Genomic DNA, 14,160 nt, shown 5'->3' on the forward strand with positions numbered 1-14,160 from the left:
AAAATCAGCAGAAGACCAACAAAAACCTGAGCATCACCATGTCACATGGGAATAGGGTGAGGGAGCATTCGGGGGGGAGGGTTCTGGTCTGTAACAAAAGAAGCGAAGGAGTTCAGGAGACAGGGCCTGGGACTGCCTGGGGAGCTTTGGGCCCCGGCACTGCCAAGCAGAGCATCCAGCAGCAGATTCAGGAGGTGGAAAGCGTGTTGCAATCGTTTTTGATGCTAAAATGAAGCAAAGTGTCGAGACTGGTCTGAGAGCTGGGGCAGACGGAAGGAGAGCCAACCTCTCTTGGAGTTGAGACATTGTCCCCCTCTGACATTTTATAAGTACTGGTGTTTTACAGCAAGTAGAGAGCAATAGATTCAAACCTGGCCTCTGCCAGGTACAACTTGTGAGTTGCTGGCGCATGGTGTGAGGCTGAATAAAGAGGGACCTGGGGCTAGGAAAGGAAAAGAGAGCACTTGCCATGCTCAGAAATAAATTTCAAATTTACTTCTCTCTTTTGCAGCCTTTATTGCAACACTACTTAAGTCAGTCTTTTAGGCAAGGTCCCTTCCTACCCCCCAGAGACCTCCCCACACCACCTCTGTGCTCTCTTCCCACACCACCCTGTTTGCTCTGGAGCCCCTCACTTCTTCTCCAGCTCCCCTCCAACACACTGCCCACAGCACCCCAGGCATTGCTGCAACTGTCAACTTCTGGCATCACCTTCCTTTCCCTGTGCCCCAGCTCTGCCCCTCTTGTGCTGTTCCAGGCTGCAGCCCTGTGGCTCAGCACCTTCAGTGTGATGCAGCTCTGATCTTACTGACCTGCTAAGAGCTACTGCAAGGGAAATAATAATAATAATAATAATAATAATAATAATAATAATAATAATAATAATAATAATAATAATAATAATAAATGGGACAAAACTGCACCAAGAAGCATCAGAAGTTTCAGCCAGCCTCTTTCTACAGCATGATCCTCAGTCCATAGACCTTCTGACAAACACTTCAGTGTTTGAGCCATCACCACTAAATTAACAGCATCCCCCCAAAACTGGTGTCATTCCAGGGACAGCTGCTGCAGACCTGAAGTGCATGAAGTAGAAAGCTTGCAAGAAATCCTGGAAAAGAAGACAATTTCCAGGAAGAGAATGCCTCTGCAATGCTTTATTGTAGGTCCGAGCCTGGAGCTGGAAAGCTGTGGCTTCTACAGTACAAAAGGCAAACTGGAGAGCAGAATTTAATTCATGACAGAGATGAGCAGTGAGGATTACATTCTTCCCTCCACCTTTTCACCACACTGGTCTCCTCCTGTTCCTCTCCTCATTTCTGTATTGTTTCACCCATGAATGTAGAGGAATCTGGATGCTATTGCATCAGATTTTTTTTTTCCTCGAAAATGTTATGTTCTGACTGAGTAATTTGTGAGTTATGCTGTCTCCTTCCTCAGCTGAATAGTTCTGAAGAAAAAATTCATGAAATCAGTAGTAGGAAGGAGCTTTTCACAGAAGTTCTGCTTTTCAGTCGAAAATGGCTCTTCTGGGAGACAAGCTGCGGAAGGGCTGCTGCCAGTGCCTGGATCCTTTCGCCAGGAATGTCTGCATCTCTTTTCCTATCTAAAGCATCTCTGAGGAGGTTTTCCAGGACAATTATTAGCAGCCTCTGCACATCTGGCCAGGCCAAGCCAGGCACTTGCAGGGACAGAGCTTGGTGTGCCCAGACCTCCTCTCAATCCTGCGGTGCGAGCCTTGCTCTGCACCTGTTCCCATCTCAAAACCCTCACTTCTGGCCATGCATTTGTTATGACAAGTGCAGAAACAATTTAAAAGAGACCAGAGTTAGCTCAAAACCTGCTTGCCGAATGCTGGGGTTTTGGATAAGTGGTTAGTCCCGCCAACAAGGTTCCCATGAGAAGCTGAGAATGGATGTTGGCTACACGAGAGTGGATGTTGGGATTTGAGGTGAGCTGGAGGAAGTTTAAAGACATCCAGGTACAGCAGGGAGGTGAAGGGGAGAAGGGAAGGAGGGGACAAGCTGGGCATCCAACCTGAATTACCACCCAGCTGCCATGTGATCCCGGTGACTGCGGGATTACTCAGCACTGGCCGGGAAAGCAGGTGTGGGCCACACCATCCCTGATAGAATCTGTTTCACATGACAGTTGCACAGGCATTTTATTTTGTTGGGGAAGACCAGCCCAGGTGGGAATACAACTTTCTGCTGGAGAGCAGCAGAGAATAGGGCAGAAATTCGAAGAGGGCAAATTTAGATCTCCAAAAATATCTTGAGAAGCTGTTCAGGAATTTTACCAACCAGTTTTAGCGTTTGATTTTAGCCAACGACTGGCCAAGAGAGACCAACCGTGCACGTAGCAGGTCACCACGCAGGAGACCTTCTGCCTGTGGGTCCCTGAGACAGTTTGGAGGTAGGAAGCACATGAGACTGATTTTAAGAGTTCGGTTGGAAGGGCCAGTTAGGGCAGCCGCTGGATGTAACTGCCAGATCAGAATGCAGGATAAAGGTGCAGGATGAGGGAGTAAACAGCCAGAAGAACAAGCCCCGGCTCACTGCAACTTGCCAGTATTTGCACCCAATACAGATGTTTGTATTTATGAAGGTATGGGCTCCAACTACAACCTCCAGACCCAGCTCTCTGGCCAGGCCCAGCTCCAAGTTAATCTCTGGTGCATTCACCAAAGATTAACTTGATAGATAAAGGTGGAACTAGAAATATTTGAGGCTCGAAAACCTGTTAGGGGGCTTTTGTTATGGAAAAAAAAATCCTATTAAAACATGAACAGAAAAAGCAAATAAAAAAAAAAAGTCCGATGATCCACTGAGTGATTCTTGAATTCTTCCTCTTTTCAGAGTTCTGAGGTTTGAACATTAAGAACAGTTGACTGTTTGAATCATATAATGCAATACCTGTTCCTCTGGCTTAACGTTACAATATTTCCCACACCGCAGGATTGCTTCACATTATTCTAAGAGGCAGTGTCATTTTCCCTGCAGTGCTGGGTCTTCTTTACTGAGGCGAGGACACTCCTACTTCCTTTAATTATATGTTTTGTTTTAAATTAATGTCCTTTATTCTGGGGATGAATCACCAGCTTGTAGACAGGTAAATGTGGGAGTAAGAGAGTGAAAATATAAGTTTGATTCCCAAGGTGGGTGTCTTTAATTAAAACGGACATCAAGATTCAGTCTTCCTTCCCAAACTTACCCCACAGATTGAAAAACTCTGGGCTCCACGTTCCCCTGCACGTCTCTCACTTTCCTCCTGAGCCACGTCCCGCCCGGTGGGTCCCCTTTGGTTTCATGTGTGGATCCCCTGTCCCGTCTGTACCCTCACAGTTGCACCATATCCTGCAAAGTAAATAGACCAAGACAAACTTTCAGGGCCCCGTCCCTGCACGAATGCTGGGGAGGGAGCGCTGGGTTCGCTGCCCTGTGGATGTTCTCAGCGGCGAGGAGGGAGCCCGGGGCAGTGCCGTGCCCTGCTCCAGCTCCTCATCGCTCGGCCCAGGGCTCGCTGCTGGAAAGCGGTTCTGTGCACGTCCCTGGGGACACTTCTGCCTGCCAGTGGGATTTAGCAAAGCGAGCACGGGATGGAGAGTAACGGGATCCGTCTTTGGTTTGCAGCTTTCCCCCTGCTTTGCCAAAAGAACTTGGAAAAATCTCTCCTGCCTTGATTTCCCCAAGGGTAAAATGAGACCCGGGGGGATCTGTGCCCAGTCCCGCTGCCATCCCCGGGCAGTGCCCCGCTCTCCGGCGTCAGAGCGGAGCCCAGGCCGGCTCGGCGGGAGCAGCAGCAGAGCCCGGCACACTCGCGTCCCCGAGGCCGAGCGCTGACCGCCGCTGTCCCCGCCGCTGTCCCCGCCGGACCTGGCCGCGGCCAGCCCCGACCTCCCGCACCTGCAGGTCCTCAGCCGCCCCTCCCTCCCTCCCTCCCTCCCTCCCTCGCCGGGTGTGTTGTGGGCGGCCCGGCGGGCACCGCACCGCACCGCACCGCCGCACCCGCCCCAGGAGCCTCCTCCGGGGCCGGGGCCAGCAGTTGCCGAGCGTGCGGCGTGGCAGGCGGCCAGGCGGTGACGCGCCTGTTGCTATGGGATCCACCGCCCCTATAAATAACTGAGGAAAGGAACTTTCCTAAGTCAGAGACTTTAGGACACGGGACCCAGAACCAGATGGTCCGGAGGAGACGCGCCAGCCCCCGCCGCAGCTGCCGGAGCGGTGAAGCCCCGCCGCGCCGCAGGGACTGATCCAGCCCGGGTGGGCAGCGCCGCGGGGCCGTGCCCACGCCAGGGACTGCGGCAGGGTCTGGAGCCCCCCACCCCGACGGCGGCAGCTTGACCCTCTGCCGGGGGGGGCCCCCTGCGTCGTTTCCTCCTCCCCGCATCCCCCTTTGCTTTAATGCAACGCCTGGTGGCCTGGGACGCAGCATGCCTCCCCATCCAGCCGCCCGCCTTTAAATCCATGGAAGTGGCTAATTTCTATTACGAGGCGGACTGTCTGGCTGCTCTCAACAAGCTGCACCCGCGGGCGGCCGGGGGCCGCTCCATGACCGAGCTCACCGTCGGGGACCACGAGCGAGCCATCGACTTCAGCCCGTACCTGGAGCCCTTGGCATCGCAGCCGCCGCCTCCCGCGGCAGCAGCAGGGGGCAACTTTGAGCCTCCGTGCAGCAGCGGCGCCGGCCAAGATTTCCTTTCCGATCTCTTCGCCGAGGACTATAAAGGCAGCGGCGGCAGCAAGAAGCCCGACTACACCTACATCAGCCTCGCCCGGCACAGCCACCCCTGCGCCAGCCAGAGCCACAAGCCGGGGGGGCTGCCGGGCTGCTTCCCGCCCCAGATCGTGGAAACCAAAGTGGAGCCGGTCTTCGAGACCCTGGACTCTTGCAAAGGGCCCCGTAAGGAAGAAGGGGGCGCCGGGCCGGGACCGGGGGGAATGTCCTCGCCCTACGGCAGCACCGTGCGCTCCTACCTGGGTTACCAGTCGGTGCCGAGCGGCAGCAGCGGGAACCTGTCCACCTCGTCCTCCTCCAGCCCCCCCGGCACCCCCAACCCCTCCGAATCCTCCAAATCCGCCGCTGCCGGCGGAGGCTACTCCGCCGCCCCGGCGGGCAAGAACAAGCCCAAGAAGTGCGTGGACAAGCACAGCGACGAGTACAAGCTCCGCCGGGAGAGGAACAACATCGCGGTGCGCAAGAGCCGCGACAAAGCCAAAATGCGCAACCTGGAGACGCAGCACAAAGTCTTGGAACTGACGGCCGAGAACGAGCGGCTGCAGAAGAAGGTGGAGCAGCTCTCCCGGGAGCTGAGCACCCTCAGGAACTTGTTCAAACAGCTGCCCGAGCCGCTGCTCGCCTCCTCGCCTCGCTGCTGACCCCCGGCCGGGCGGCGGGGCGAGCGGAGCCGCCGGTTCCCGGCCCCGCTCCGCGCTCCCGGGGCCGGGGCGAGGGGGGGCGAGAGCCCGCGGCGGGCGGGCGGGCGGGGTTGGTTTTAATTTGTGTTGTTGCTGTTGGATTATTTTTCGTGTGCGTGTGTGTCTTTACAGACATGTTGGCGGAAGGCTCCGCCGCCGCGCGGGTTCTGAGCGGGGTCCGGGGGCTGCGGGGGCGGGCGGCGCGGGGGGACCCCGGCCCCGGCCCCGGGCGGGCTCTGCAGGCTGCTGGGCGCTGGGGTTATTTAAAAGAGCGAGAGGAGAGCAAGGGCAAAGTGATGCAATCCTTTAAGCATGGCTGGGAATGCTGTGTACATGATGCAATCTCGTGTAACTGTCAGTCATGGATTGAGTAATCTGTTAAAGATGTTCTTACAGTTTTTTTTATTATAAAGAATAATCTATTTCTATAAGAAAATACATATGTATATTTTGGGATCTATGCATTCTTGCTACATTTGAAGCATTAATGAACAATTTTAATAAACTTTATGACTAGGTTAAAAAAAAAAGTAGCTTGTTTTATTTTGAAGGCATGTTTAAAGTTAGATTAAACACAGGGTTGAAATTCCAGCTGATTCTGGCTCATTGCTGTGATCAGGGATAGGGATTTTTGTTGGTCTTTTAGCTTTCTCTGACTCAGAGAAAGGAAAAAAAATCAACAACCAAAACCAAAACCCTCAAGAGAAACCCAGCAAGGAGCGGAGCTGGAAGCTTTAGCCAGTTCTTGTTGCCTCATTTTATTTCCTCTAATCACTTGGTTTAGCTGCCGCTTGGGTGTTGTTTGGGGAGGAGGTGTTTGTGTTGGGGTTTTTTTTGCACTTCATGCTGTTCTGAACGTGTAGAGCAAGATGTGCTATCCAAACCATGACCAATCCTTGGCAAATAACACCAAGTCTGAAGTGGGAGGGAGGAAGAAAAAGTAAGGGAGGAAGCTTTAAATGAGTTTTTGTTTGTATTTGGGGTTTTTTTCTTTACAGAGTTTCTATTCTCTATGATTCAGCATTTCTTATGTTTGTAGTTTACAGGAATAAACATGAGAAAGTAGCATTTCTGTTGGATGTCGGTAATTTCGGTCATTGCTCAGGAAGCTCCCATGAGACCCAGCCAGGTGAGAGGCTCCTGAACAACCCCCTTCCCTTTGCTCTTGAGACATTTTTCTAAAAACTGCAGATAGAATTCTCTGATGAGGAGTGTTTGCTTCTGTGTGTGTGTGCATTTTCTGGGGGCAAGTGATGGACAAGTGGGGGGTGGCAGAGGAGGAGGAAGTTTGTTGCAGGCCAGAACTTTGTTTTGGAGAGATCCAAGGCTCTGCCTGCTGCTGAACACATCAACCCTGCTGGGGCTCCCAGCTCTGTTATTCCCCACTGTGTGCTGCCATGTCAAGGTCTGTAAGAAGTGAATAGTCTCAGGCTGGTTATGTGGAGGGAGTAGGGCAAATGATCATGTCTTACTCAGCATTTTCCATTTTCCTGTTAGGCCAAATTTAAACGTGAATTTTTTAGATCCCGATTCCCTGTGCCTGGTAAAGAAACTCCTTAACTGCCTGTGCTCTGACAGCTGAGCACAAAGAGTATAAGGACAGTGGCCTTGAATTTGCTCCTATACATTCCAATACAAACAGCAGTGGGCTGCAGGACAAATCTGCAATTTGCTGCTTGTTTCCAGTCTTTCTTTAAGCAAAACATGTTTTCTACTGAAAGAACTGTTCTGCTTTTTTTGACTCTCAAGATCAGAGCCTCCTGCGGGCCCATCAGCTGGAGCTCTCCCTGACATTTGTTACACATTCCCTGCGCCCCCAGGAGCCGTGCAGTCGTGAGCAGGGCACTGTTGGTCCTGATACAGATTTCCCCCATTTGCTTTTTGATTTGTGCAGTGCAGTTCAGCTGTTTTTATGAGACCCTAAAATAGATTTTCTTGGGTGAGCTCCTGCACCACCATGACTCAAGTCCTTGCAGGCAAGATCGACGTTAGATCTTGTCTTGACTGTCCCTCGTGACGGTGATTACTCCAGCCTCCCGTGGCTGTTTATTCTACTATTTGTATAGTTACGAAACTTATCCACATCGTTAGATCCTATTTTCTTGTTGTGCTGTAGGCCATGCAATGTTACCCAAACTTACAAACAGTGTTCCCAGTCAGAGTCCAGTGCTGTCGAGGGTGGAACTGCTGGAGGACTTAAGATGTCCTCAAATACTTTTCTTTCTTGCTCTCTTTCTTTCTTGCTTTCTCTCTTTCTTGCTTTCTTGCTTTCTCTCTTGCTTTCTTAATAACAAAGCTTCCAACAAGAGTTCAGTTTGTGGGGGCTGGAAGGCAGGGTAGATTGAAAGATAAGATGTACTGAAGGTATTTATATCTGTTTAAATAATAGTCCAGTTTTGGAGATAGAGCTCTACCAGGCATGAAGGAGCTAATCCCCATCCTTAAACTCTGCCTGCCACGGTGCAGGAGAGCCAGGGCGGTGTTGCTGCAATTTAAAGAATGATGTTTAAATTACTGCTGTATTCCAATGTATCTCCTAATTAGGATTACAGATTTCTCCTTCAGGAGGAACCTTGTGCAGCAATGATTTTTTTTGTCAGAAAGATGCAGGTACAGGCAGGAAAGTTGAGGACACGAATGCACCAATTTTACACCAGTCTCACAAGGAATTTGTGAAAGAGTCAGAAAGAGAATTCCCGAATCCTTCATTCTTAATCTTGTATTACCCTCATAACTTACATTGTAGGAGCTTTGTAGTGCGTGGAGGTCATGAAATACCCTGCTTTCTAAACCAGCATGTGAAAAAGCCCCTGCAATTAAAACATGTCCTAGAAAAAATTAGTCTCGAAAAAGTAGTTTGGAAATGAATCTGAGAAGATTCCAAGCATAAAGCAGGCAAAAGATTCCAAATACCTTTACTAATCGCAGTGGGGGAATTGGAAAATCCCTGTCCAAACAGTGGCTCAGCTCCAAATATTGATTTATTTTCCCATAACAAATAAGATTCTGCTGGCCAAGAGCAGGAGTTGGGACGTCTGGGCTGGTCTCTGACAGGGTCTCCTGAGCTGCTCTTCCCAAAGCCACTCAGGACAGCTTGTGGTAGGACTGTGCAGTCCATGTGCAGGCAAACCAGGCAGACAAGTGCAGACACCAGAGTTCTGTTTTGAGTTTTATGGAAGTTTTTAAACAGCATTTCATTTGGGCTTTTTATTTTTTTTTTCTTTCTTTTCAAATGATATCTTACACTGGCTGATTCCTACAGGTTGTTCTCATTGCTACTAAAATAACAGAGTAGAAATCAGTCTGTAAGATCAAATCCATGGCACCAACATCCCTGTTCTAAAGCACCTGGCACTGGTTTGTAAGGTGTTTGAATTCAGCTGTGCTTAGTTCTTCAGAAGGAATCATATGTAGCATTTATAAAATATATTTAAGAATACAATTATAGGTTTTTTAGTGGTTCTTCAAACTATTACTCTCTGCTTATCTGTCCAGAGTGTAACCCTGTGCAGCTCTGACACTGTGATGTTGCTTTCCCACTTTTCCCACAGCCTTCCATTGGTAACTCTTGGAAGATGCAAGAAAAATTATGTGTCTTTCCATACTAATTGTTCTTCCTCTGTGAAATAAAATCACCCAAATTGTACCCAAGGGCTATTGGATGGGAGACTTGATCATATTTGATAACAGTATGGTTTTTCCTCACTGAAATCCTGCAATAGCCCAAAATTAGAGCCAGAAAAAAGCTTTGTGCACAAAGTTTACCTTTGCAGTTGAATTGTGAGAACAACTGTCATCGATGTGGGTGTGTGTAAAAACATGAAGTTACTCTCACACTGGTTTTCAAGCAATGTTTCATTAGCTGTGACCAGAATAAAATTCAGTGCAACTCTGTATCTGCTTTAATAAAGAGAAAAGCTGTAAGGTCAAATTACATATCTTCTTTTGTTATTTATAGTGATAATGCTCAATGCCTTGCCTGTCATTCCAATGACACAAAGTGAGTCCAAAGCAGGGCTCTGCATTCAGTTTGGGCTGGATATACGTGATTATGTGGTGGATGGGGGGAATGAATTTGGAATAGAATTTTGTTCTAACTCTTTTTGCTCCCAATTTCTAATGAAAAAAAAATTACTTCTACTCTCTTGAGTGTTGGCCTTTTTCTCTTTACATCTTGCACAAATGCTGAGCAGTCAGAATTTTAGGGTGAACCTTGTATACTAATGTGGAGTGTGAAAAAAAAAATTAAACATATGCCTGGATATTGAAAGGGTCCTAATATGTTAAATAAGAAATTGAAACAGAACTAGGAATATACTTACTACTCCCAAAGAAACAATTACGTTCAAATTCGGGACACTTTTTTCAATCAATCAATCAATCAAGTAAAAATAAAGCGATGTGGTCAAACCATTAAACTTGTGAGGGAATTAGTTCTCTTTTGAGAGACACTCACTGAACAAACAAGTGAAATCATTAAGAATTAAGTTCTATTTAACTCTTTGCTGGGACCCAAACATAGTCTGAGAGTTTAATATTTGCAACCTAAAACTAAACTTTGGTAGAAACTCTATATGCTGAGGATTTCTGAGGTCCCTGACTCTGATATGCTTTGTTTGATCCACTGGAAATTGGAAACTCAAAAATGCCTTTTGTGGTCATTTCCCCACCTGCTCAATCTGCTCAATTGTTCAGATGTTTTGTTTTGAATGAAAGGCTTTTCTGCCCTCCAAGAAACGCTGCTGGTCAGATCTGCCTGGATGTGAAAACCAAGAGGGGAGAATTCACGACGAGGATAAATGAGTTAGCAGTCGGTGAAAATAATTGATTTGCACTTACAATAGAGACACATTTAGTTCCAAACCTTCCAACTGGGTGCCATGATTTCACAAAGCAGTGCCAAATTTAACTCTCACTTGTTATAAATAAAAAAATTATTAATTTGCTATGGAAATTATTCATATAATAAATAATAATAAATTCCAATAATATTTTCTAGCTAATTAAATGTTAAGAAAGACCATGATCTAGATCTGGTTTTTACCTTGTCCTATCCCTTTGGCTCTTGCCTCTGTGATTTCTGTATCACACATTCCATAGCTACCAAAGCACCTTCCCAGAGTTCAGGGTATTTAATCAGAGGTTTTAGTTAGGTCTCATCATTTCATAAAATTTTCAGAATAAATCCTCTACTAAACTCAGGCCAGAGAAGGGCTGGCTCAGCCAGCAGGCCTGGTTTAGATGGGCTCGAATGCAGGCACCTCTGGAAAGAAGGGAGCTTTTGCCAGGAGGCTCTGGGAGGCTCCGGTCCCCATCCCCACACAGACCCAGCGCAGCCCTTGTTTGTTTGCTATAAATACCTCGGGTTTGCCAGTCTATTGCAACAGCAGTTCTTTAAGCCTGTGGTAAGGAGCTCACTGATGGTGCCTAGAAATGACAGTCACAGGAATCACAGCCTCCTCCAAACAACCCAAAAATCCCTCCGATGCCTCCCCTGCCGTGTCCCTCCTCCGGGAGCTCACCTGGGCTCTGGGGCACGGGGGCTTTGCGGATACGCTTTCTGTAAGCAAAAGGAGGAGCTTTGGTTTGAGAAATGAATGTTACGGTGACACGATGGGAAAATATTTCAGTGCAACATGATGAAACAATTACTTGGCTGCAGTAATTCAGGAAGGGAATCACAAGAACAAGAGAAAGTGCCTGGAGCCGGTTTGCGAAGCAGAAGGAGCGCGGTGGCTCGAGCAGAAACATTGTTTTGCTGATTTCCCCAGCCTCTGCCATCCAGACAACTACTCGGGGGTGGATGTTTCTGGCAGGGATTTGTCACACTTCCCTGAGCCTAGGTGTCCTGAAACAGTAAAACACAGATTCTGTCTCGATTGTTTTTGCGCCACCAAAGGCCAGAAAACAAACCAAGAGTGTAACCTATTGAGATACTTGAGCGTGTCTAGCACTTCAGTGTACAAGGAGCAGAATAATATCTGTGGGATAACTTGGCACAATGACATCAGTAGAATTATAAAAAAAAAAAAAGGAGTAATTATCAAGGAGTTTGGTTGCTTGAAGGAATGCAAGCTGGCCCCCAGCCATGAACACTTGGTGCCAGCTCTGTGAAGAAACACGACTTCCATGCAGGGCTGGTCTCCTGTTGCTGAGTAATTGATGACCACTCAGGGTGGCAGAAAACGTCTTTGTGCTTAAACTTAAGAATAGTGCTGATTGTTGGGTTGAGTCCCTAAATCTGAAGGAATAGGAGAGATGGCAGAAGGCCTTGATGTCTGAGTGCAGCTACTGGGTGCAGTGCCCTTAACCCCTTTGAAAGCAAATTACAGAGCTGCAGAGTTAATGAGTGCAGAACACTGACAGAAGTTAGGATGCAAGGGATAAATACTGAGTTTTGGAACAAAAGAGGCAGTTTCTGGTCCCACCTCTTCCACCAGTTTATCATAAATCTTTATATTGTCTGTCAGCCCCTCAGTGTAACAGGCTGCACGCATGTATGTGCAGCTCCAGTTCCAGGTGCAGTTGCCATAGCTGCAGGTGGATCTGCCTGTTACATATTTAGATCCTGATCTTGCACACGTGCTTCATTTTGTACATGTAGCTGTAGTGATTTCAGTGGAACTATTATTACTGGAATGAGTAATGATAAATGCATAGATCTGTATTTACATGGATGTATTTACATGGATCTGTATATACATGGATCTGAGATCGCGGCGTCCCTGGGAAAATTTTTGTGCCTTGCTCAGTTTTACAGCACATGCCCTGGAAAATTCTAAGCACTTTCATTTCATGTGTTTTCAAATTTGAGAGAGCTACCCAGGCACAGGGGCTGATTTGGCTGTCGCTTGCCGTGCAAAAGGAGATGACAGTGGCTTTGGCATTTTTGCATTTCCCAGGAAGAAAACCACAACCACCACAACACCCGAGAAGTGGGATACAGCTGTGTTCTAACAGCTACTGCTGGGTCCCAATTCAACAAAGTACTCCAGTGTATGTGCTACCTAGGCAGAAGCAATGCAATGCTGAACACAAGCTTTAAAGTTTCGGATGTGCCAAGTGCTCTGCTGAAACACATCCTTCTAGAGCCTGCAGCTGCCTGGCCCCGGGATTACACTGTGAGGCATGAGCATAAATACTGGGAAAGAAAACCTGATGGAAAATCTGGATGTCCAGAAAGGTGTCGAATGAGATGCACTCCAACAGGCCCAAAGGAATCCTGGTTTCCTCCTACTGCACTTTGGGAGCCCATCCAGCTTGTGCTGGCCAGGTCTGGCAGCCACTGTCTCAGAGCATGGTGTGATAGGCCCTGGCTGCTGATCAAAGGGCTCTTGAGCAATAACCCACTGCACATCAGCAAGAGCTGCTGCCAAGAACCATGGACTTCTCTGGGCTGGAAGACAACTGATAAAGTAGATGCTGAGAAAAGCAGAGATGCCTGCATTGGGCAACCTGAGTGCGACCAGTGGCTACTGGAAAATGTTATTTTTGTTTTAGCTCTGCAATTGCAGAAGCCTGATTTGCTAAAGGCTCTCTGTTTGTACAGTGCTTGGGTTTGGTTTTTGTTTTTAAAAAGCATTTTATTTAGATGAATAGATGCTCCCACTTTATGAGGAAATCCACTACTCCTTGGTAGTTCTTCCTCTGTCAATAACAAATATGGGTTGACTGTGCCTTTCCCCAGAATTAGGGAATTTTTCCTGTGGAGTTTGGCTCGTGAAGGATGGGGAACTCAGGAAAGATGGGAATGATGCCCTGAATCCTCTTGTCATACAGGCCTGTGCTGGTTGTAGGGAATACAGTTCTCCAGCAAGGCTGACAGATTGGAAAGGGAGTGGCAAAAAGGACAAGGAGGCAAACCTCCATGTGTGAAGGGGCCTGAAAAGAAGGAAGTGATACCCAAGAGCACGCAGTTCTGGGAATGCTATTGCAAGCTGTGGCAGTGGTGGGAACCATTTCCAACAGCCACGCAATGGACTGTTTTCCCACTGACCTCATGGCAACGTGAAGTGAAAATTTCACTCCAGCGTTTTCTGCCAAGCCCTTAAAGGCAAAATCTTAGCAAATGGCTCCTGCTTCTGCATGAATTCACTGGCAGGTGCTCCTCTGCACGAGCCCTGCAAGAGCTTTATGACCAGAGGGACACTGACTATTAAACAGCCATAAGCTTAACGTGGTATTTACTGCAGGACTGTGCCTCTTTATTGCGCAGAGCCAGGGAACTCCCTGCTCAGCCCTCCAGGTGGTCCCTCCAGGGCAGGGTTGAGGCACACTGGGAGAAGGGGTGGGGTTGGGTGGGAGAGGCTTTCATTGCTGCCCTACCTGTTCTGGGCATAAATTGAAATGATCAGTCTCTAAGCCCTGCCAATTAGGCATGCTTTACTGGCATGAGAGCCAGGCTGCTGTGATAGGGAAAATGAACGTTCTGCTCTTTTTAAAAAAAGAAGCAAAATCCTGCTTCAGTGCACTGGAGTCCCAGAGCAGGGACAGAAGGGGACAGCAGGGACTCTGTGGGGTGCCTGACCTTGACCAGACAGGCAGGAGCTGGGCAACATTCTGGAGCACAGAGCAGCCTAGGAGCATATCCCTCCTCACATGCTCATGTACTCTTCCCAGAGGTGCCTGTGTGCCAGGGAGCCCCTGGAGCAGGGCTGGAGGATGAATCTGCAGCCCCCCATAGCACCCTCCCCTCTGCAATGGCTCCACTTCAGCGCTTAAGGTACCATCAGATGTGGGGAAA

At 48.4% G+C, this 14,160-nt stretch overlaps 1 protein-coding gene and 1 long non-coding RNA gene across 2 annotated transcripts; one reads left to right on the plus strand and one right to left on the minus strand.

Annotated features, from left to right (window-relative positions):
* Positions 1 to 3,989, minus strand: LOC108505897. Its single transcript, XR_001877624.1, has 3 exons — positions 3,906 to 3,989; positions 3,214 to 3,356; positions 1 to 1,450 (listed from the first exon to the last, which is right to left on the minus strand). It is a non-coding gene; the product is annotated as an uncharacterized LOC108505897 (long non-coding RNA).
* Positions 3,990 to 4,133: 144 nt separating this feature from the next.
* On the plus strand, positions 4,134 to 5,428 carry CEBPB (CCAAT/enhancer binding protein beta). The gene has a single exon (XM_017832347.1). It carries the CDS (start codon positions 4,404 to 4,406, stop codon positions 5,376 to 5,378), a length of 975 nt encoding a protein of 324 aa, XP_017687836.1. The 5' UTR covers positions 4,134 to 4,403; the 3' UTR covers positions 5,379 to 5,428.
* The last annotated feature ends 8,732 nt before the right edge of the window (positions 5,429 to 14,160 follow it).

Source organism: Lepidothrix coronata, unplaced genomic scaffold, assembly GCF_001604755.1.
Source record: "Lepidothrix coronata isolate B3197 unplaced genomic scaffold, Lepidothrix_coronata-1.0 Scaffold201, whole genome shotgun sequence".
Taxonomy (NCBI): Eukaryota; Metazoa; Chordata; class Aves; order Passeriformes; family Pipridae; genus Lepidothrix; species Lepidothrix coronata.

Bases quoted from the DNA above. Each gene is read 5' to 3' on its own strand.
- CEBPB (XM_017832347.1), top strand. From the start codon at position 4,404: ATGCAACGCCTGGTGGCCTGGGACGCAGCATGCCTCCCCATCCAGCCG.